The sequence below is a fragment of the Dryobates pubescens genome, chromosome 6 (genome assembly GCF_014839835.1).
Source record: "Dryobates pubescens isolate bDryPub1 chromosome 6, bDryPub1.pri, whole genome shotgun sequence".
Taxonomy (NCBI): Eukaryota; Metazoa; Chordata; class Aves; order Piciformes; family Picidae; genus Dryobates; species Dryobates pubescens.
Genome location: NC_071617.1, coordinates 33,162,460 through 33,183,183, shown reverse-complemented (window position 1 = coordinate 33,183,183; position 20,724 = coordinate 33,162,460). Strand labels below are relative to the sequence as shown.

Below are 20,724 nucleotides of genomic sequence, written 5' to 3'. Positions count from 1 at the left end.
AAGTCCACACAAACTCCACAGTGAATCTGGGACACTGACTGTAACTCTATTTATAGACACTGAAGTCAGACTCAACACAAGGTCAGTTTCTCTTTCAGGCTGCAATGAACCTCTCAAACCTGCTGAACTTAACGAAGTTGCAGCAACACCAGAAAAAGAAGGATGTTGTCCATAATTCAGAGTCCTGGTCCCCTCTTCCAAATATTTTGCCATGCAAGTGGCTTTTGAATGCTTTTAAAAATTTTTATTTGTTTACTTGCAAGGACAACAGAAGTTGTATTATCAGCTAAAGGTCATGCAGATAAATCCTTACAGATCACACTGAAAATGAAGTCTGGTATGTCTTGATGAAGACTGTAAAGACACAGATTCTTTCCTAAAGAACCTTTCCCGACACCCTTACTCATACAATATAGAATAGAATACATAGAATAGACCAGGTTGGAAGAGACCTTCAAGATCATCACGTCCAACCCATCAACCAATCCAACACCACCTAAACAACTAACCCATGGCACCAAGCACCCCATCAAGTCTCCTCCTGAACGCCTCCAATGATGGCGACTCCACCACCTCCCCTGGCAGCCCATTCCAATGGGCAATCACTCTCCCTGTATAGAACTTTTTCCTAACATCCAACCTAAACCTCCCCTGGTGCAGCCTGAGACTGTGTCCTCTTGTTCTGGTGTTCAGAGTCATCAAGAACATCTGCATTCACAAAGAGCGCAGTACCAAGGTAAATAAAAATTCTAAGTCTCCTTTTGTATTCTTTGCCAGTGGGAAAAAAAAAAAAAAAGTATCAAACCAAAATGGGCAGAAATTGTGTTAACACCTAGAATAAAACCCTTCTGCATTAACAAAGTGGTGTTATTAGAACCACACAGCAAGACATAGCAAGATCATTCATCTATCAGTAAGGTAAGAAGTATGTTTCCAGTTCTTTCCTTGTACGTGCGAGACACTTCTGAATGACTGGAGAAAACACAAATGACGTAAGTGGAGCCAGTTTAGTGCTCTACAACTGTCCTGAAGAAGACATTGCATCTGTTTGACAGCCTTCAGAATGTTATCCTGAAGGCTTAAGAATTCTTTGAAAAACAAACCACATTCCATGTCAATGTTTTAAAGTACCTATAATACAGTATTGATAGCAGAACTTAGAATTAAGGAAGAGGACCACTGAACATACATCTCTGTAACTGGTGTTGGCAATTTGTGTATCTTTGATGTACTTGGTTTCCTAAGCCAAGAGACTGCATTTTCATATGTTCCTTCTAGTTATATTGAGATACAGGCTAGGGAAAACTAAGAAGTTTGGGGAGTTTGTTGAAATTTTTTTTTTTTTAATCATAAGAAATAGGTTTATTTTGGAGAGAAGAAAAATCAGGGTTTATATCTTTCACAGTGTGTTAGCATGATTCTTGCTTCCAATCCAGTCCAACAGGGTAGGGACTGAAAGACAGCTAATCACTAGATTGAAATACCACAGAACCAAGTACTTTTATCAATTGTTACAAATATCACTGCTGTCCTCTCTTTACCAGTAGAAAGATCAAGGTCCAAGGTGAGCTGAGCTCACTTAAGGTTACAAAGCAGAGTGCAGAAGAGAATACCACTCTCTGTGGCCAGACTTTTTGATTTCCAATATTCTTTTTTTTTCCCATGTAGTACTGAAGGGTCAAGGGGCCACCTTCATAGATTTTTCAACTGCAGTTCAAGTACACAAAGGTAGTGGAAGTGTAACAGGTCAAGGAGCAGATTTCAGAAGTTTCCAATCTCATGATTCCCCCTTATATGTTCAATTAGTTCCTACTGAAGACATCCCATCCATCCAAAATACAACTTTTCATTGCTGTTACTTAGTTGTTCTTCAAAGTTGCTGCCTGAAATTTCCAACCATATGATCCTGTTTTTTACCAATACTGTCTAATGCAGCAAATGGCCAAACTGTTGCATTGTCTTGATTTTTTGACTTGACACAGGCTAACTAAAGCATTTACATTGACTTTCACATGCAGAGAGACAGAACAAAGCTGCAGCTCAGCTTCCTTTCCTACAGAGTACTTCATATTTATTCTGACATCTGCAACCACCAAGAAAGCTGGATTACAGCAGACCATAATACTTTATGAACCATAGTTATAATTAGGCGTCATGTCCATTGTAATCCTATGGACGTCATCATGTGTTACCAGCATCTGTTGACAGATTTCATACCAGGCATATCACTGAAATGGCAAGTCTGGAGAGGGCAGCCCACAATAGAAACAATGGCATTTATTTTTGGGTTGTTCCAAGACTGTCTAATAGAAAATATATGCTGCCAACTGCCACAACTCCACTGAGATAATTGTTCAGTATTATACTATCAGTTAGAACAAAGATCTGTACCCATGTATCTGCAACCTTCTCCTAATAGAGAAGGAAATAAAGCCTTCCTGCAACTGTCTTAGCACCAATTACAAAAAGATAGACACCTTTACATTTTCTAAAGTTTATCAGGCCCTTTATCATGAGAGCACATATTTTTCATGTAACAATAAATCCAGGCTCCTTTCCAAGTGAGGGAATGAGGATTCCCTCTCCTAAATTTTATTTAAATGTGCTATCACTTTAACATTAAAATTTATCCTTTGGAACTGGTAATACAAAACAGCCACTCTCTCTACTTTATGTAAGTAAAGCAGAATCTGCTATAATCTACTGACATGGAAACCTAACTTTCTGCTGAAGCACTGTCTGTTTGGAGGAATGAAAACAAAAAATTCACTAAGATGTCTCATAATAACTACTCTGCTCTTCTGTGAAAGACAAGACTTTCACAAGCATAAGCCTACAGAATCTAAATTCTCTTTATTTTTTATCATTCATCTGCATTGTAGGAAAACTGCAGTAGAGTGCTATCTGGTAACCTGTCCATTATTTCTCTATTTTGAAATGCTGGACAGTTGAATCATAATCAATATGTACCCGTGACCTGTTAATGGCTAGGAAGTTTCAACTCACTTAAGTATTTAAGCACTAATTTCCATTTTCATTACAAAACATGAATGAACAGTTCACTGTCTAAAGAGTGTCCAAAGACATATCAGCGTTGATGACTACAATTTAATAATGGGTTAGGGGTTGCAGTAGCTGGTAGATCAAGAAAAGTAAATTTCAACCTGGGCTAGCACTTCTTCCACTAAACTTGTGCAGCAGGATCCAAGCATGTGTGATGGTAGGAAAATTAATAAAACCATCTAAAACTCAGAGGAGGAAGACTACAAGTGGAAACTGGGAGAAAAATACTGATTCTACTGATTTCAATGAAAAGGCAAACCCACAGCACTAACAACTCCAACAGCTCTTGCTTTTACAGCTCTTCTTTTATAGCATAGCTTTAATAGAAACTGTGACTGTAACAGTTGGACAGACTCTATCATCAGACACAAATTCGCAGCTTCTACTGAAGTTTTAGAAGTGAGTTGCTCACTATAGCAAAGGAGCATATTCAGCCTTATTATCTGGAGCACCATTTCTCTCTCCACCTCCCTCCACCTCCTTTTTTTCCTTTTTTATTCTGGTAACCATCAGATAACCTTTTAATCCCAGATCTGTCAGCTGTGACTTCAACATCACCTTTTACATTGGGAAGTAAAAAATCCTTTACAATACCTTATCTCTCTCTTTTCCATGGGCTGTTTAAAACTCAGTGTTCTGAAACTAGATACTGCAAATGCTACTAAAGCACCAAACCACTGACAAAACTGCTGATGGGATTATAATCTCTGCCTATGTTCATAAAAAGAGCATAGGCAGTACTTGCTGGCATAATAGTCTCATTACACCTAAAAGGCAAGAAGCATTTCCTCTACAATGGTATATTACAAGGAGCTTACAGACCCATTTTTTTCCCCAGACAGTAAATTGGCATATGGGAACCATATCTATCCTGGATATATTTCTAGGCGGTATTTTCCTCATCAGATCATTCAGTCAGCATCAAACCTAAATTTTAGTAAGAGTTGACTCTCAAGATCATAATTTCAAAAGCAATTTCTTGGACTGCTCTCAGAAATACTACAGGGTTTTTTTGCACAGCAATTTTGAACCATCTCATTGATCTGTCTATTTATAATTGCAGTTTACTGTTCTTAAAAAGCAGTCTGGAACACACATCAATTCAGACTCTGAAAGGAAGATCCAGGAACTGAAGCTAAAAGTTACCAAAACATTTATACATAAACCTAGAGGTACTGACATAGTACTTCTAGTGCAATATAAAAAGAAACTCCTGAGTCTCATAAATTGGCATCATCTTACATTTGTTTCACTTAAGGATCAAAAAAGTGAATGCTTTAACCTCAAAACATAGCATAGCTAGTATATATTGCATACATGCTTTATATGGTGCAAAATACATTCTCTTACAAAATCAGAGTCCCTTACTGCATACTGCACACCTCTGGCAATTCCAGATGCAGCATGGAATTCCACACAGAAACACAAATACAGACACATATTACTTTATTTTCAGACCTTCCTTTGCTGTTTCTCCCAAGCTGGATCCAGGAGCAGGTCCCTGTCCCATTCTTCTTCTTGGGTCATGTACTCATCTTCTTCATAGTTGTAGGTGTACTGCATGTTTGTATCTATCTGGTTCATGCTATTCATGATACCCGGGGATCAGCTTCAGCTGCTGTGCCTTCTACTTTATATATATGTAATTTTAAGCTTAGTTCACTTGCTGATGGCTTGTAGCGAGCAGTGTCTTTTTTTTTCTTCTTTCTCTTATCCAAGGTGAGAGGGAGTGGATATTGGTGAGTCTTGTTGAGAGCAGAGGCTGAAGCTGCCAGATAGGTGCCGACCTGTGGTGACCTTCGTGCCTTCTGTCTCCTTCCCTGTCTTGCTGCTGCTGCTGCGGGTCCCTGCGGCTGACCGTGCGGAGGAGCGGCGCGGCTCGCCGCTGCCGCTTATTATCCCCGCTGCGCTGTCACGTGGGGCGCGGCGATGCCGCTGCCGGCGGCGGCCACTGGCGGCTGGGAGCCCTCGGCCGTGCCGAGCGCCGGCCCGCCCCGCCGCCCTACGTCTGTGCGGGCCGTGGGGGCGCTCAGCTCCGGCCAGCGCTTCGGCCGAGCTCTGCTACCTGCGCCTGTGTTTGGCGCGGCCCTTCCAGTATGACGGATGTTATTTTAATTTTTGTTGCTCCTGACACGTAATTCCACTTCTCACGGCCCGACCACGATTGGCTAATGCAGTTTGACATCGTTTATCATTAGTCTGAAGTGTGTGCCTTGAGTCACTATGCGCTGTCTTTTTCAGGCTAAGGGTAACAAGAGCCAGCACAGACTAGGGCAACCAAGAGAAGAAACAACTTCCAGTGGAGACCAGATCCTGAATTAAAGCAAAAAACATAGAAGCACAGCTTTGAAAAAGCAACATATATCTTTTTGATCCATGGAACACATTCAGTACATCCCAAAAGCAGGCACCAAGAAGTGCATGCAAAGGTCTCCAGAACCAGTACCTTTATAAATGTGTGACAGGAACCATTTCCCCATGCTTTCCACAGCATAAACCTGAAAAGATGGCACTGAGATCAAGCATCCTGGCAGGCATGTTCGGTGTCATATCATTTCAGTTGCCCTGGCAACAACGTTTCTCTTGGGAACTGGCAAGTTTACTATGTTCTTCATGTGGCATGTCATTAATGCCTGCACCTATCATCAGTCAAGGTTATCCTATCTAGCAGTGTCCACGCTGGATAAAATTCAAACCTTACTTGAAAAAGAAACCGCTCACCAGGCTGAGCGTTTGGAAGCCATTAGAGACAAAGTCAGATGTGAGGCAGAACTATGCTCAGTAAAGGCCTCTAAGCCAAAGTGAATGAATAATGGGGATAATTAACAGCTAGACAGCACATGTCCTCCACTCTGTACAGCTAACTAAAGCTCTGCTTCCTGAGAAGTCGACTTCTATCCTTGTCATTCTAAGCAATTCTGAAGAACCCACATACATGCAGAGCCCCTACCTACCCATCAGCTCAAAACACCTTCCTCAGTGCATTGCTAGGGCTACAAATTGGAATTCAGAAGAGCATTGCAACATGTTCCATGCAGTCAAAGCAAGCTGAACTTTCAAAGACTGATGTCCAGACTGTAAGATAACCAGTATAAAAATCAAATTGCAAATCTAAGCAGCAAAGTCAGAACCATGCATTTTTCACCTGCTCAATGAAAAAATTTCCAAGGTTGCCACATTTCAATCTCCATAATGAAGCAAACCTTGAGGAACGCTCTACCTAGAGTTTTTTGTTCATGTGCAGATGAGCATTCTCTTGGGATACTCACAAACAATAACAAATAACAGTTACAAAAATACTTCATGTATGTACACACAATGGGTGTGCTGATGTAATTTTTACAGCTGAGTGGTCATCAGTGGTTTGTGATACGTGTCCAATTTTAATCACCTAAATGACTACCAAAGCCTTTGAATTCAGTAAAACCATCTCTTCTTATTCTCTATACACATCAGGGGGTAAGTTTCTAGAGGAAAAGCAGGTAGAAAACTTCCTATGAAACAGGAAGCTAAATCTGACCTGGTTTAGGTTCTAAATAACTGCTTACTGCCCCTTAATCAGATAGCATGAGTAGGCAGGGGAGATATTTATAGATGGAGCTTTAAAAGGACTATCTGATATTTTGTTTACTACTTTAATTTTATAAACTAACTGTCTGGATGGTAACAAGAAGCATATAAATGGAGGTCCACAGTTGAAAGAGAGTCAATATGGAACTCTGATGTCAAATTTGAAGCAGAATGGTAGCTGCCTTTCTTCCAGTTCACCTAAAGAAGAGGAAAACTGTGCCTAGCTTACTCCCACATCTGAGTTAGGTTAGGACCATCCCCACAAAAGCTGGCAGAATCATGTAGCTACTAACTACATGTCTAAGAAAAAAGAAAATCAAATCAAAACAGAAATAAGAAAACTGAGCAGGAAAGGGCAGAAGTCCCAAGAAGAGGAAGAAACACAGTGAAAAATTTAGATACAGAATTTTAAGCTGACATTACAGCTGCTTGAGAGCAATCCAGATATATTTGAGGTTGAAATGACACAGATTGCTTACAATGTGATAGGACAAAAAGAATACTCATGATTGCCACACATATTAGAAAAAATAAGGTGGAACAAGAAGATCAGAAATGGAGAGCAGAGCCAAATTTTCAACTACTTTTATCTTTTATTTGGCAAAAGCTGTGCAGTTTTAGTTCATGCTAACATAAATGCTAGTAAGGGCTTACCCAGACAAATACCTTTATCTCAAGAGAACGCTGTGGCAACAAGCTACCATTTTTCCATGCAGGAGAGCACCAAGAAGGCCAGAACTTTCCGCACAGGAGCAGAGAATTCACTTTTGTTTCTTGCCACAGTTCCAACTTACAAAGGGTATCTGAATCTAATACCTTCTAAGTGAAAGCTTCCTGACACCCTTTGCATTAAGCTCCTTGAGATTCAAAGGGCTTTTCTAACTAAAGGAAGCACAGTCTTCACCTTCTGTGTCATTATCCCATGTCCTTTACAGTTGTTGTTTGTTAAGGTTTTCTTATTTATATTAAATAGAAATTGGTTTATTTGCTCTCCAAAAGCTGTCATATTCTTCTCTCAAGAACTCATTCCTCTGTATTTTCATTGTTCATCAGATGTTCAATCCTTCAATTTCACAGTCCTAGAATGAGAATAAACCCCCAAGATTTTAATAAAACTTTTAAAATGCTGAACACTGTGACATTTCCCCAGATTATTCATCTATTTGAAATGAGTGAGATTTAGAGTAAAAAATCAGGCAGATTTCTCAAATGAAACAATAAACTGATGTGAAAATTACTGTCATTAGTTTTCACTTCTGTCTAGGAATGCAATGCAAAACTGTCTCAGAAAGGCCACAGGAAGATAAAGAACCTTATGAGAGCTCAGTAGGTCGGTGACTCTTTAGGCAATCATCTTTCCATAAGCATAGCTGGTTTCGTTGTGAAAAAGCACATTAGGATAGTTTCTCAAGACAGAAGTTAATGAAAGATAAGAGAAAATCAATTCAAGGTGATTGTTCTCTTGTGTAAACTGTTAACAGGATTTTAAAAGATAAATCAGAAAGCTCTTTTATTTTCAAATAATAACTGCCATTTAAAATATACTTTTGCTTGCAACGAATATCCACTGGTTAAAAGTTTAATCAACAAAAAGTTGAATTATTTAAAGACATTGATACGCTTTAGTTTGGGCCAAAATGAAAGCTGGGTGCAGGGGGTTTATAAAATGCATGACTTTTTTTCTTAGACTTTTGGAGAAATAATCCTTCCTCTCTTTTTATTCTTTTTTTTTACACCCTCCTGTACAACAAACATAACCCACCTTCTCCAATGTTAGAAACACACTGTTCTGCACTACTTTGTAAGATCAGAGCATATTCACACTGGGCATATTAGCCCTCCCATATTTAGCACCAAGAGACACAAAGCTTTGCTCTAAAAAATCACCATGCCACTCATGTGGTGATACTAACTATACAGGAGCAAAGTAATTTATTTATTTTTCAGGTATACTATTTCAAATTACAGGCTTGGGAATAAAACCAGGGAAAGAACTGAAAAAAATTCCTTTGCTGACTTCATAGTAACAACTGACACAGTCAGAAGATCCCAAAGTCTTTCATCAGCTATATATAGAGACGACTTACTCTGTCCCTGAAATTCAGCCATGGATGAAGTGTAGCAAGAAGCATTTATAGGACAGACAAATACTACCAAAGCATAGCTCGGGCTTCAGGAGTGTGGAGAAAATGCCAACTGCACTGAGATCACTGGGTTTTGCCAACCCTTTGTGCGGAAGGAAAATCACGGGGCTGGGACATAAGGTGATCCATAGCAGTTTAAGATGCCCTATGTGACCTTGAGCAAGCCAATTCAGATAAAGTTTTCCTGAAAAGTTGTGCTGGCTTACTACACTACTCTCACTGAGAGAAAAAGAAACAAGCAGCTTCTGTTGCACTCTTCCATCTCTAAAATAGCGTTAGCGATGCTTCTTTAGGCCCTTAATGTCTACCTGGGACACAGATTCTCTGGAGCAGAGGCTTTTTCTGTTTAAAAGCCCTGAGGAGCCTACAGAACAATTATCATTACAGTGTGCTTTACCTACTGCACACCCTTCCCCTCCATGTCTGTCTCTCAGGTCTGCACGTGCCTTGCACTCAGAAATGCCTAGCATCATATGTCAGACTTGCTCAGGCATTCAGGGTCCCTTATACTCTGGATGAGAAATCCCTACTCTTAGTAGGGCCACACTTGCAGCCTTGTACCCTGCACAGTAGATGGTCCTGGATCTCAGAGAGATTTCAAGGCACATATCAGTAGGAAACATTCCACATCTAGTCTCTGCCACAGTATCACTGGGCAGTACAGTGATACATATCAACAATCACAAATTGCCATTTGAGTATTGAAAGATGTAATGTAGTAAAGGGAAAAACCTCCAGTCATGACAACTGCCAGGTAGTCCTATCTAAGATCATACCTTCCATGAATGAGAAGAGCCCTCAGACCTCACATTCTGACCTAGTTCTATTAAATATTGCAGAAGAAATCATCAGATGACACCAAGTTGGGAACAGATGTTAGTCAGTTAGAGGGTAGAAAGGCTCTGCAGAGGGACCTTGACCGACTGGACAGATGGGCAGAGTCCAATGGGATGGCATTTAATAAGTCTAAGTGCCGGGTGCTGCACTTTGGCCACGGCAACCCCATGCAGAGCTACAGGCTGGGGTCAGAGTGGCTGGAGAGCTGCCAAACGGAGAGGGACCTGGGGGTGCTGATTGACACCCGCCTAAACATGAGCCAGCAGTGTGCCCAGGTGGCCAAGAAGGCCAATGGCATCCTGGCCTGTATTAGGAATAGTGTGGCCAGCAGGAGCAGGGAGGTCATTGTGCCCCTGTACTCTGCATTGGTTAGGCCACACCTTGAGTACTGTGTCCAGTTCTGGGCCCCTCAGTTTAGGAAGGACATCGAGACACTTGAACGTGTCCAGAGAAGGGCAACAAGGCTGGTGAGAGGCCTTGAGCACAAGCCCTATGAGGAGAGGCTGAGGGAGCTGGGATTGTTTAGCCTGGAGAAGAGAAGGATCAGAGGCGACCTCATTGCCCTCTACAACTACCTGAAGGGTGGTTGTAGCCAGGTGGGGGTTGGTCTCTTCTCCCAGGCAACCAGCACCAGAACAAGGGGACACAGTCTCAAGTTGTGTCAGGGGAGGTTTAGACTCGAGGTGAGGAAAAAGTTCTTCACTGAGCGAGTCATTCGTCATTGGAATGGGCTGCCCAGGGAGGTGGTGGAGTCGCCGTCCCTGGAGGTGTTCAAGGGGAGATTGGACGTGGCGCTTGGTGCTATGATCTAGTTGTGAGGTCTGTTGGAACAGGTTGGACTTGATGATCCTTGGGGTCTCTTCCAACCTTAGTTACTGTGATACTGTGATACTGTGATACCTGAATACTCTTATCCTTGAGCTAGCCTTTGCAGTCAGTATGTTGGCTCTCTAAAGTTGTAGAGCAATATGCAGACAGTTGCAGCATAATACACACAGGAACAGGTGGGGAAACTACAAATAGTACTGGCATAAGATTGGAAAAAATGGTGAGACAGATCCAGAATTTTAAGTGATAAGAATGCAAGGGGCAGAACTAGGGGTATAGCATGGCCTATTACAAACCCTCTGAAGAAACCTTCACACTAACGTGTTCTCAGAATCCTGGCCATGTTCCTGTTTTATGTTGGCTTAGCCTTATCACACCAAAGTACTAAGCAAAGAAGAAACTGTGACTAGGGAAATGTGCAGTTTACTACACAACTACTTCATGAATGCAACCAGCCTAAAAAAAAAAACAAAATCCCAGTTAAAAAAAATAAAAAGCCAGTCTATGACCCATAAGCAATTTATCTGAGCCTATTTGTCTAAAAAGGGACAATATTATTAGCTTTGGTCACACTGAGGAAAGAGAATAAAGATGCGAGATAAGAAATGCATAGACATAACATTCCTTTGTTTATCTAGAAACAAACATCATCAACTAAGTCAGAGTTTCCAGACAAAAACTATCTAAGGGGCACAGATGAGACCTGGACTGAGGTATGACGTAGAGATTATAGGCATGGGATACAGACACTGGAGGGCACAGACTGCTGTGTCCTAAGCTCAGCACTTGTACAGACTGACTGAATGACCTTAGACGAGTTCCAGTCTCGATGCCCTCATTTTAACTTTCCGAACATACCAATGCAATTGCACTAACATCAATGAAATTGAAGTTACACACTCAAGAATGCAACCTGGTTGAATGAACTGCTAGTCTGTGAACCACTAGCTACTTATTATTCTTTAGTAAATATGCCAAGTTCATCCTGTATAAGGCAGCATTAGGTGCTACCTGAATTACTGCCAAACAGGGATAACATGTTCTCTTGGTAACATTTATAGTGCAAGTTTTCCTTTTCCAGAACTGTTTTCCTAACATCCTGTCCAACAAAGCTGTCAGCTGTATTAAGAATCAGCACTGAGAAAATGAGCAATGCTCCTGCCAGGCCTGAAATGGTAGCAAGAGGAGACTCAGGGGTGACCTTATTACTCTCTACAACTACCTGAAGGGAGGTTGTAAACAGATGGATGTTGGTCTCTTCTCCCAGGCAGCCAGTACAGAGACACAGTCAACGGCTGCGCCAGGGGAGGTTCAGGCTAGATGTTAGGAAAAAGTTCTATACAGAGAGAGTGATTGCACATTGGAATGGGCTGCCTGGGGAGGTGGTGGAGTCGCCATCATTGGAAGTTTTCAGGAGAAGACTTGATGGGGTGCTTGGTGCCATGGGTTAGTTGTTTAGGTGGGTTGGATTGGTTGATGGGTTGGACACGATGATCTTGAAGGTCTCTTCCAACCTGGTTTATTCTATGTATTCTAAGGCCTGAATTTTCCAATTCCTGCTCTGAAGATGTGGTAGTTTTAGGGCCTAAAACTACCACAGAAGACAACTGTTCCCTGTCCATATATGACCTCTCTTCACTAACTTCAATCATACCTACATCTCAGGAGCAACGAGTATCAGTTTTGCACAACATACTTTCCAATACAAGAGTGGTTGCTCCAGAGAGCTACCACTAATAACCTACTCATGGTGAATACTCTTGTATATTCTCAAGCCCACTGAATGTGGACAAGTCCTTTGTTTCTGAATTGGCTCACCTCTCTCCTTTTTAAGTCCAATGCAGTATAAGCAAAGGAGAAGAAAAAGTTACTTGCATTTTCTTCACTCTGAAAACAGTTTCCCTATAGGATAAACACAGGTGGACTTGTGATAATGTGTAGTCTAGATCTGTTGTGTCACATAGTTCAATCTGGAATAGCTGTTATCTTCCAGAACTTCATAACTTGAACCAAGCTCAAGAGGTGGTGTTTTTTTTTTCAAGGCAGATTCTATTCCAGGTATTTTTCTATTTCATATGGACAATAGTTACTGGAGGTGGAGTCAGCAAGTAGGACAAAGGTGAACCTACACTTGTAGGTTGCAATGCTTCACATGTATTTATAGCAACTCTGGAATTCATGTGTTAGTTGAGATAGTCAGAACACATCTTTCCCTGGCCTCTTTTGCATGATAAAAGCATTCAGGAGAAAGCTTATTTTGCAGTTCAAATAGTTAGATTCAAATACATCTTGGACTCCTCTAGTGGGGACTATTCATTTACAAATGTACTTCTAGAACACTCACTTTGTTTCTCATGGCCTAGAAATCTCCCTTTTATCTCCTTCATAGGTAACCCTGGCACAAAGTTTATCTATGGAATAATTAGGCCAATCAGGTCAGATTTTTTACTGCTAAAATACCAGGGCTTGAAGTCAGGAGAGTAATAGGCTGCAATTTCAATTGAAGGAGAGAATGTTTAAAACAGTGCATGATGGAAAATACCAGGCAAATACAGGATTCTGCTTGGCTTACTTGTTTCAAATCATCAGGCCTACTCTACAGACAAAAAGACAGTATGCAATTGTGCTCTGAAAAGCACTTTAAGGAAAAGACAAATCCTGTAGTACCAGAATTCATGATCTTAAAACTAGCCACTGGGTGGGGAAATTAAACAATAGAGTGTTTTCTTCCCTGTTTTCTTTCTGTAGACCATTAATAATATTAATGTTGTGAAGTATATGAAAAATCAAATACCCAATAGATCTGAAATACTTGAAAACAAGTATTGATGGCTGGAACAATCCTCGCTAGCAATACAGACTGGTGGATGAAGTGTGAGAAGGCAACCCTGTGGGGGTGCTGATGGATGAAAAGCTGGACATGAGCAGGCAGTGTGCACTTGCAACCCAGAAGGCAAATCACATCCTGGCCTGCATCAAAAGAAACATTGACAGCAGATCCAAAGGTGCAATTCTGCCACTTTACTGTGCTCTAATGAGACTTTGTCTGAGTATTGTGTACAGGTCTGGCGCCCTCAATATAGGAAGGACATGGACCTGATGGACAGGGTCCAGAGGAGGGCCATGAAAATGATCAGGGGGTTGGAGCACCTCTGCTACGAGGACAGGCTGAGGGAGCCAGGATTGTTCAGCCTGAAGTAGAGGAGGCTCCAGAGAGACCTAATAGCAGCCTTCCAGTACCTGAAGAGGCCCTAGAGGAAGGATGGAGTGAGGCTGTTTACGAAGGCCTGCAGTGACAGGACAAGGGGCAATGGCTTCAAACTAGAGAAGGGCAGATTTAGATTGGATATCAGGAAGAAGTTCTTTACTATGAGGGTGGTGGAAAACTGGAACAGGTTGCCCAGGGAGGTGGTTGAGGCCCCTTCCCTGAAGATATTCAAGGTGAGGCTTGATGAGGCCCTGGGCAACCTGGTCTAGTTGGGGACATCACTGATGACTGCGGGGAGGTTGGACTAGAGGACTTTTGGAGGTCCCTTTGGCCTGGATCATTCCATGATTCTAAGTACAAATACTGTGATGATCAGACCTGAGAATCACAGATTATATACTTATGAACATGCTTCACCTGCGTGCAACAGACCTTCATTAAATACAAAAGAGAAATTATAATGCTGTAGAGCAAAGCAGGATTTCTGAATAAAAAGTAGTTTGTGACTATACAATTGAAGTCTGCATTGTGATACATGCAAAGCAGTTGAATTAAGATTACTTGGAAAACTTACCTCTGGCATTGATATTCTTTTAAGATACTGTCTTAAAGAGTGGGCATGAATATTTTTACTCCCAAAGGCAGTAAAATAAAGACACTCTTGTTGAATTGGAGAGAGAAATTGTATTCAAAAATATATGGGAAAACACAGAATACATGAATCCTTAACACCTAATACATGTACAGGATACATGAAAATCCCCATAAACCTCCCACCAACCAGACTAAACCACAAGTTCCCAGCTGCTCCCTTTCTCCCCAGCTGGGGTTTAATATATGCCCCAGGGCTCTTTCTTACCCTGCACTGCTAGGCTGGATTCAGGCTGGCCAGGCCTGAAACTGCCTTCCCTTAGTCCCTGGTATCAGACCTAAACAGGTCAAGACTGTGCAGTAAAAATTAGTCAGGCCTTGAAGGCCACAGGTAAGACTGGAACCATTCTCGCGACACACCAGATAGGGTAGCTCACTGCATCCAGGAAGAAGAAAGGGGAAAAAGACAGTAACTTTGCAGCCAAATTTATAAAGATGCAGGATTTATAGGAGGAAATACAAATATTACACATTCCAGGACACCTCCTGGACACCGTACCTTATGGAGGACTGCAACTTTGTGGCTTTCTTAAAGGCAACCAGTTCAAACTGGGACAGATACTCTACAGCTAGTTATAAATGCTTTATAAATTAAGTAATTCTACATGAGTTTCACTTGGAAGACAGTTAAGTGTAACCTAAAGTTGCATAACCAGCTTCTGCTCAAGAAATAAAATCATCTTGCAGTGGAAATCTACCTGTTTTAGCTCACACAGAAAAGTCTTTAAAAGTGTAACAGTGACACAGACAAATGAGGCACATTTTAAAGATCAAGTCATAAATCATTTAAAATGTTTTGCTTGCCTTCCACAGACTAAAACAAGGCACCACAGCAGTAAGAATCAGGAGGCATTGCAAATCAAAGGGATCCTACCATAAATAAAGTGAGATTTTTGAAATCCGTCTCCTGAGTAGCATGTGGGAGCACTGCACACAGAAACTGATTTATCTCTGGCCACCAGGCTTATTTTTAAAAGGTGTAACAGCATCAGTGGCAGAATCACCTGATTCTTAGTGCCACACATTCCTCTTCATGGCCAGGCTACCTTACTACCCACTATATAAAGTGCCTGTGAAGCCTTCTGCAGAAGTAGCACATTCCTCTCAGGGTGTCCAAGGCATTACCTCTGATGTCATTGAGCCTCAAGTAGACTTTTTACAGAGAACCCTCGTAAGTCACTGGTGTACACAATAAATACAGAATGACAGAAAGTAAGAAATGCATTGGAGAACACACCGACATACACTTTTGTAAGAGTTATTAGTTAGTATCAAGAACATTTCCAGCTGTCAAGACTGTTTTATGAAAGACAGCACAGAGTCTTTTTATCATCTCAAGACAGCAGGGCCGCTGTTTTAACTCTGAAAATATGGCACCTCCAGTAAATCATCAAATCTGGAGATTTAGAATCATCAGTAACACTCAGTTGCATGTCCTCACCATCTGAATCAAACACATAATTTCTTCTCATAGTATAGCACAATGAAAACAAATTTAAAAGCCAGGTATTTTTCTTCAGTTTTAAGAAAATGCAGAGGAAAATTTGGTGGCTGGTTTGGGATTGTAGATGCTTTGTATAATTCAGTATCACAGAAATGAACTCTCTGCTTTCCCAATACTTTTTAAATATTATAGTATTAATATCTCTGCTATATGCATATATATGCAGATATGTATACATTAAAAATGTCCAGTTGTTCACAGCACCGTGCTAGACATTACATGAACACATAACTCATTCTTCCACAAAAACATGTAAAATAAATTTTATAAACCATTTGTATAAAAATGCATAACTGCCTATAACTGAGCAGCAAAATCAGCAGAGATCTTTTCTCCTCTGAGCTGTGAATGTGGATCATACTGTTTTCACGCATTAACACGTGAAGTTGTGAGCTCATTGTGGTTCAAATCATGTATTCACCAGGTATGGAAAAGGCTTAAAGACTGGCAGTGATGAAGAAAGAAATGAAGAAATGAAAGCAACACTGGCTTCAACAGCCAGCTGGGAAAAGGCTGAAATTCATGACACCATTGCTTCTTCAGGGAATGAGTTGTGATTCATCTCAGCATTTCAATAAAACCCAAGCCAATGGCTGGCTGACAAGCAAATAGAGGTTTGAACAGTTGTGGAATGAGTAGTTGCACCATAGGAGATCTACTACTGTTCCAACACCCATCAGTTGCTGGAGTAACAGGCAATTGAGGGAGGAGATGGCAAGGCAGTATACTGCTATAGGAAAAGCATGTTCTCGTAAGTGTGTTACTTTTTGATCACTTTTTCCTTCTTCCCATCCCTCAGTTCATTGTCTCCTTTACTATTTAGAGGCTGGTATGAAAGATGAGATGTGTCTAGTACACAATGCTCTCCTTACTGCTTATAATATCCAAGTCCCTAATGGCCACATTGCTATGCTGATTACCACATTCTCCTAATGCATTAAACAATGTGACTCACAACTACTGCACTGTAGATCTATGACACCCACTCTCAGTAAATTGTCTGGCACAGGTATCTTTTCATAATACTAATCAGCTAACATATATATATTCAGTATCATATTTCCCAGCCTAATAAATATCAAATAATGGAAAAGAACTATCACAATCACAGCAATCATGAGATAATTTATTACCTTTCATTGCAGCAATTGTGCAGTTGTTAAAATCTAACTTTCTAGCTAAGCAAAATAAATAAATAAATAAATAAATTCATCAAGTAGCTCAGCATACCCATAAAATCTCCACAATAGCCTCCCACCACCCCATCCAGAGGGTTTCCAATTATTGGATGTGGAATGCAGCTACACATGAGACTTTATGGCTGGGAGAAGCTGCAATTTTCCAAGAAAAGACAGGGAAACATAATACTGCCTGCCACAGTGGTTAGTAAGTAGATGGTGTGCTTGATACACTGCTTAGCAAGGAAGCTTCTTTTAGCCTTTCAGACGAAAGATGAATTATTCTTTCTTCAGTCCTCTTTCAGCAATGACAACTGCAATTCTCTGTAATCTCAACCACCATAAAATTATGCTCGATTGTTTCTGCTTCCAGTTACATCAACTGTGCAGTTGTGTAATTCCACTGACTTCATCAGAAAGACTCCCAAGTATCACTCATGTAAGCATAAAAAGATCAAGCCCGTGAGGGAGGAAGGGTAGATAGGAAAAACCCATCTCAACTTTCTCACTTACTCTTTATGGTGCTATGTGACACAAGGAGTACAAATCTCTTTGTTTCTAACAAAAACTTAGTGAAGAGAATAATGGCCTCAAGGCCTTATCAATGTGTACAATGCAGAAGGGTGCTATCTCTTCATTTCACAATGTCTGGAGGTGAAGGATGACTGCTGCATTGTCACAGGGAGCAGAAAGCACCCAAATACAATACTGGAGCCCTAAAATACACAATAAAAGCACTACTGTTTCTGGTAATTGTGGTAATTCTATATATTTTGAGACCATAGATGTCTTATAAACTTCCAATAGGCAGCAGACATGTCCCTGAATTACAAAGAGCACTGAGTAGCATTTAACTGCACAGCCTCCAAGACTAGAAACTTCAGTATGCCTCCTACAACTAATAGCAAAACAAAGTATATCCTTTGACAATAAGATTACCTTGGCCTACAAAATGTTCAAGCCACTGCTCCAGTAGAGAGATTAGTTTACAGGTCAGTTAATATACACTGCCACTTTAAACACACTTACCTGTTAACACTTAGTTTTGCTAAAAAAGGCTAGAGAACCTGGTATGGTCTAAGGAAGCTATAATCTCCTTTACATATCTTAGAGAAGTTTTACTATTAGTAGTATTTCAGATGGCAGGCACTGTCACATTCCCCATTAGGAACAGCATGGGGAATGTCAGGGAACATACTAAGATTACTAGCAAGCAATAGTGGCTCCCTTCCACCTCCTTTAGAGCTGTTTTAGGAATCTAAAAACACGGTGGCTCACTAGATTACAGGAGGTAGTGCAAGAAAAGAAGCATCATCTTAGCAAATAAGTTATCAAGCTTTTGAGAGTACTTAAAAGCGCTTAATACAAACACTAACTTTGCAAGAAAACAGTAAATTGCATAGGTGGTACTCAATGTCTTACCTTCATTTTGATATATTACAATCAAATGCAAGTGAACAGGGTTTTGGTTTTTGTGGTTGTTTTTTTTAATCAGAAGCCATTCCCTTTTCTTCTTTACATTAGATTCATCCCCATATGTTGCCTATACATGAAACCAAACTAGAAGATGCATTCTGGGAACACTATAAAGGGAACCAGATTGACAGGGCAGAAGTGAATAGGCTTACAGAAAACCCTTGAAACAGGTCATTGTTCTCCAAACAAAAATTAAGATATGATAATTTATATTCCAAGACTTCAAGACTTTTAATAACCCACTGTGTCAAACACAGCGGTAAAGGGAATTTCAGCTGTAGTATAGCTATGGGAATTCCACCCATACAAACAGCTATGTGATGATGAGAAGTACTGATGATGAGAAGCTAAAGGGACTGATTGGAACAGGCTTGGAGTTAAGTTCAGAAAATCATCACTTTACAGTCCAACATGGGGCAAATCTCTGTGATATTCAGCTTTGCCACTGGGGAATTACAAGCAAGGATATTTCCTAATAAACTTTTATTAGGTTACATTTTTATTAGGTTGTATTTTTCCCAGGAAAAACTTTTTTAGAATTAAATCAAGAGCAAATACTTTTCCCAATGCAGAAAGTGTGTCTGTTCCTCCAGTTAACCTCCAAATGGATTTTCAGCCTTACTGTGAAACCAAAGAGGGATGGAACAGAAAGCACAAAAGAATAAAACCTCTCTCTTGCGGCTCTCTGTGAGAAAAAACAGAGTGGGATAGGCACACTTTATTCTTACAGTTTACCTTTCTGACTAGACTATTCAAACAACAGACAACATTGGTAAAAAATTACTACTTTTCTTTCTTATAAACAGCTTTCTGTGCTTTGTAGAGTCCATACATTCCAATGTTTGGTATTTTTAGATGTGGAAACATGCATATTTATACAGGTTTAAACTGTGGTCACGTGAAGGCCTCATAAAGGAAAAAAAGATGCACAGAAGCCACAGAGAATGTGAAAAAGTACTTTTGTACTACTCCTGCCTAGCCAGCTCATTTGCTAGATGAGCAGAATCTCACTGTTAGTACAGTCAGAAAAATATAGCAATCCTGTTAAAGCAGTAATATCCTCCAAACACCTTAACACCATTCTAACTTAAGTGGCAGCAACCCTTAACAGCTCAGCAATTACAGTCATTACATCCAGATACTACTATGTCAGAAGTAACACGGTATCTAGTTAATACATGCTCTCTGACAAGGCACCAGCAAATATAATCAGGTACGTCAGACATCCAGCTTCATCTAGCCTCTTTCTGCTCCTACAAAGGTTTAGCTTACGACAAGCAAAGGGTCTTGTTGAAATCAGTGGATACTTAAATTTACCGTTTAAACAATTCATTTTTTTCAACCAGCTTTTCCATATTTCTGTTGTATGCTAAATAATTGCCAAATAAAGCCTCTCTCATGTGCAAATTATAGTTATTTCTGCCGGTTATACAGCTGCTCAATGGTATATGGAAATCATTTTACAGACCTGTTGCTAGAATTGTCGTAGTTGGCATAACTTTACCCCTTCTCTGACAACAGCTGGTTAGTTCCAATTCTGCCTTTTCCCCGGGCTTCTCCTGGTTTGTCACAAGCCATGGTTCCCTTCCTTTGTGCAGAGGCTCACAGCCTTGAATGCAAATTGGTGAGAGACATCGTGGGTTTTAATATCAGGATTTTCTTTTTCATTGGAGAGGCATAAGAAAGATGTGTTATTTCCACCCTTGGGGATACTCAACACACAACTGGACAAAACTGCGCGCAACTTGCTCTAAGCTGGCCCTACTTTGGGGCTAGATCAGACATCTGCTAGAGGACTCTTGAAACCTGCGTTGTTCTGCGGCTCCGCAGCTGGGCTCTAGCCCATCCACACAAGGGTAGCCTTCAAGACCTTTTACTCACGGCAGTCCTGCACTTCCCCTGGCAACACTTACTCCAGAGAGGAAAAATGCAAGCGGAACAGCTCCAGTTGTGCGTGCTGACCCTGTTCTGACAGCCCGGGCCGCTGCCTTGTCGGCCTCAGCACAAAGCCTCAGCACAAAGCCTCAGCGCGCCTTGCTAGGGGAACCTCGCTGAGGCTCTTCCATCTGTCCACCCAAGCTGGAGCCTTCACAACCCGACCGGTGGCCTGGACAGGCAGCTTCCTCAGCGCAGGCAGGCTGACCTCCGCTCCACGCCTGCACGAAGCCTCCCCACAGGGCCCGGGCCCCCAAGCACCACGCGTCAGGAGCGAAAGGCGGGCCACGCGCCACGGCTACTGTCACCCTCCGCCCCGCTGGGTGGCGC

At 41.1% G+C, this 20,724-nt stretch overlaps 1 protein-coding gene across 7 annotated transcripts in view; it reads right to left on the bottom strand.

The window, feature by feature from the left end:
- ACTN2 (actinin alpha 2) overlaps positions 1-4,947 on the bottom strand; it is a 69,592-nt gene extending 64,645 nt beyond the window's left edge. For all 7 annotated transcript variants that reach the window (XM_054162285.1, XM_009905604.2, XM_009905533.2 and 4 more), the window contains exon 1: positions 4,522-4,947. In XM_054162285.1, the coding sequence (XP_054018260.1) occupies positions 4,522-4,656 (135 nt within the window). In that variant the 5' untranslated portion in view covers positions 4,657-4,947. The remainder of the gene's footprint in view (positions 1-4,521) is intronic.
- Positions 4,948-20,724: the final 15,777 nt, after the last annotated feature.